This window comes from Cariama cristata, unplaced genomic scaffold (genome assembly GCF_000690535.1).
Source record: "Cariama cristata isolate BGI_N322 unplaced genomic scaffold, ASM69053v1 scaffold668, whole genome shotgun sequence".
In the NCBI taxonomy this organism is placed as follows: domain Eukaryota; kingdom Metazoa; phylum Chordata; class Aves; order Cariamiformes; family Cariamidae; genus Cariama; species Cariama cristata.
In genome coordinates this window covers 59,707-63,711 of record NW_009629227.1, presented here as the reverse complement: position 1 = coordinate 63,711, position 4,005 = coordinate 59,707, and the positions used below count along the sequence as shown (strand labels likewise).

Genomic DNA, 4,005 nt, shown 5'->3' with positions numbered 1-4,005 from the left:
TTCTCATTAATTAACTGGCTTTTTGAACAGAATATTGAAAAAAAAAAAAGAAAAAAATTAGGTTGTATTTCTACATCTCTGAAGGATTGCTTGGGCTTTGAGAGAAACTAACACAGACTTATAGTGGATTTGGGTGAGTTGTTTTAAAAAAAAAGAGTAACCTAAATCAGCTCCTGCATTCCCAAACATCAAAACATAGCATTAACAAGAGAACAAATTGCATCCTTCATGCGCTACTAATATTTGTAATGTTTGTGTTATTTTCCTCCAAACATTTGGTTTCTTTCATGTGCACAGCAGCCACAATTTCTTTCACTTCAGAGCCTCGCTTACTGTGACAATTACCAACAAAAAGAGCATAATAGCAACTAGATTTTTTCATTATTATTTTTAGGAAATCGTAAGTCATCACTGTTGTTACTCTTCTTAGTCTGGGTTATTTTGCACTGTTCCTAGTATTTCCGTTGGTGTTTCGATTACCAAAACATACTCAGTGTCCATATAGCCCTATACGCGATGGCTGGGGAAAGCAATGGGAGCTCCCTGTGACTGCAAACGTCCCGCTTCATAAAGGGCATGCTGAAAAACGGAGGTTTATGTTGAATGTTTTTTTAAACAGGTTAAAAAAAAAAAAGGTGAAACTCTTTTTTTTTTTGGATGGAGTTATTTGTAATTCTCTGGCAAGATAAATGAAGGGAAGGCTAGATAGCAACATTTTTACAAACATATCTGCCAAATGAACTGCAAGTCTGTGTCTGCATTTCCCACCCTGGCCCTGAGAAGCTAAGGGACGCCTTCTGGGGGGTGTGCATCTCCCTGCCCGACTATTTAATGTCTAAATCCTCACTCAATAGTAACAGAATTAACCTTTTCCTCAAAATGACCAATAATTACCCAAGAATGTCTTCCTCCTTTTTGAATCTTTTATTATTTCTATTTTTATTCACCTTTCAACTTTTTTATCCCCTTTACGTCTCATCATCTCTCTAAAACATTCTGCTCAGTACTACCTTCATTTTCTCCTAAGATCTCTTTTGCCTAGTTAGTTTCTTCTTATTTCACTATAAACCAGCATATTTTTCCCTCTTTGCCAAATATTGAGCCTGGTAATCAAAGATCAAAAACTCTGTTGAATTCACACACTCAAAAACACCTCCAAAGGCCTTTCGCCCCCCCCAACCTCCTTCTCCCCCAGATCCGCCAAGCGATCCAACAGCTCTATTTCAGGGACCCCAAGGACAGGGCTGAGGTGACCCAGCGAGATCCTCGAACGGAGGTGGGGCACGGGGACAGAATGCGGCCACCTAACAAAGTACAATTTTGCACATATTTGAAACTATATCAAAAGAAAGGGCTTACTGTGGTCACCTTTAAGTCACTTCTACATAGGCAGCTATATGGTAAGGAGGGACAAGAAGAGATTTTAAACCATATCAGTTCAAAATACAGCCATGCGAGGCATTTAATTAGCTCCAGTGCAGGCTTGCTAGGTTACCATCACACCACCAAGAGCCCAGCGTAAATTCCTCACCCAGTGCCACCCCCCTCTCCACTTCTCACTTCAGTTGTGCGCCCAGGAGATGACCTTGTAATGTGACGACTTACAGCCTCCTTTTGCAGTTGGAATTTGTAACTTCCACAACCGGTGACTTTAGACCCTGTTCAGACCAGACGCTCGCTGTCAGTTGTGACAGTAACGGTTTTTCTTGTCCTCGACTACATCTTCACAGCACGGGGAAGAATGTGAAGAAGCAAAACCAAACCTCAGCCTATCAAACTCCTTCAACCCAGGTAAAATGTCTTCCAGAATTTGGAAAACGTTTGCCTGGTCAGATCCACAGCCTCCCTGAAGTACAGTTTACACCTGTAGTTTACAACTGTAGTACTGTAGTCCAGTTCACACCTTGGGCTGTCGGAAAGGTGTGTGGGATAGCTGAAAAACAATGGGGATTTAAAAATGTAAGGATCCTGCTAGCCTGTCTGTAACCTGGTCATCTCTTCAGGCCAAGCAACACCATTCAGTGAATGAGAGAAAGGCAATGGGGCTTCAGCAACCACGTCCCCGCGCTGCCGTCCCCTCGCCCTGGAGCACTGCATCCCCCTGGGACCTGAGTCACGTTATTCCCCTCAGCTTATGGCAAAGGTATTTTTCAGTCTCATCTTTATCATCAACTTCAATGTTAGCGTATCCAGGCCAATGGTAAAAAACTTTGACATCTCCTTCTCACAGATATCCTATGAAATTTGGAAAGGTTTTCTTGTTACCTGAAAGAAGTCAATGAATTTCTAGTTTGTTCAGTACTTTCTTCTTTAGGGTTTTGAGTCTTAAGGGCCTCACCAAGGACCTTTCGGGGCAGCTCCACAGCACAATATATTAACAAGAGGTATTCTAAATTAACTGGATTTGATATGAGGTTATTCTTTTGTATGCAAGATTGAGCCTACTTTTTTTTCTTTTTTATAAAACACAAGAAAGTTTATACAATTCAACAAAATGTCCACACATAACCAAATAAGAAAAAAATTCTGAAAACATCATCTGAACAGAAATGTTACAATTTGTTATCTTATGAATAAAGCAAATACAAAGATAGCAAAAAACCAAATTCCAGAAATAGATATTTTTCCTTATATTCAGTATGCATGGATTTAAAAAAATGATTAATTTAAGCTTGCGAGTATTAAATTTTTAAGTATAGAACTGCTGAAAGGATTTCTGGCCACCACACAGTCTAGCATGTCCAGCATTCTTCTATATTTGTAATTTTATTTCTTGTGAGGTCATTAACGTAACAATTTTAGTTATTTTTTTGCTATGGTTGGAAAATAAGATTGTTTTAGAATCACATTAAAAAGGGATGAGAACACAGACTTGTGAGAGAACAAAGGATATTTAATGACACTGATAATGACTATATTTGATAACTTCTTCCTTGCTTTTTTGAAGAAAAGATATTCCACTGTGATACTCTAATCAAAATGTTCTCATAGCTGAATTTTGCTTTTATGTATAAAAAAGCTGCAAGTTACCCTTTTTTGGTTTTGGGTTTGTTTTTTTTTTTTTTTATATCACACACACATTGCTTAAGCAATGGTAAATCAAACAGAGATTTCGCAAGCAAGGGATTAAATAAGCAATATTGGGTCCTGAAGTAATCAATAAATAATGGATATTCAGGTATGACATTCGTACTTGTTGCTTATCCTGTACAGTTGAACAATTTACCCAAATGATGGAAAGACCGCTACAAAAGAGTATCTAAGTTACAATCCTCACTCTTCCACAACTGAAAAAGTGCATTGAGATTAACCTTCCTAAGCTTTGCTTTGAGAGTTACTCGTTGCCCGAGGGAAATGAAATGCCCTCTGAGGGTTGTGGTGGCTGTTTAAATATTCTGTGTAAAGCTATAATGAATCTCTGTAGGAAAGCAAAATGTCAACAATAAAAAATGTGAGCTAACAAACCCCCTATTTTTTGAATTATTATGAACACTAGAAAAAAATAAAAGGGCTATACTTACGGGAACATCAACATATTTTGCAGCTGCTTTCACCTTTAGAAAATTAAAAATAAAACAAAACACAGTAAGTGCTTATTGTGCAGGTTGTGCACAATTTCAGAATTATGCACAGAAAGAAGAACAGAACGATTGTGAATCCAAATACTTACAGTGAATGAAACTAATGATGAGAAGAAAGTGCCTTCATCGTATCTTGACAATTTAGACAGCACACCTTCTAACACCGAAACAACCTGGAGGAAAAGCACAGAGAAAAATCTAAATGCACAATATGAAAAGTAAATATTTGGAATGAGAACATGAGTTCTTCTTCCTCAGATTTTTTCAGGGCAATGCAAACTGTAAATTTGATCACTTTCTCCATCTCACAAAATGCTGAAATCAAGGACAACATTCTTTTAGTAGTTTCACCTATCGATCGAACTGACAGAAATCATCGAACCGCTGAAGAAACAGAAATCCAACCCAAAAACTCTCCAGAGGC

At 38.1% G+C, this 4,005-nt stretch overlaps 1 protein-coding gene across 1 annotated transcript in view; it reads right to left on the bottom strand.

Annotated features, from left to right (window-relative positions):
- LOC104165432 (calcium-dependent secretion activator 2-like) overlaps positions 1-4,005 on the bottom strand; it is a gene marked incomplete at both ends in the record, with an annotated part of 66,970 nt that overhangs the window by 6,285 nt on the left and 56,680 nt on the right. The window contains 2 exons of the mRNA XM_009705070.1: positions 3,522-3,554; positions 3,671-3,754. Of these exons, the coding sequence (XP_009703372.1) occupies positions 3,522-3,554; positions 3,671-3,754 (117 nt within the window). The remainder of the gene's footprint in view (positions 1-3,521; positions 3,555-3,670; positions 3,755-4,005) is intronic.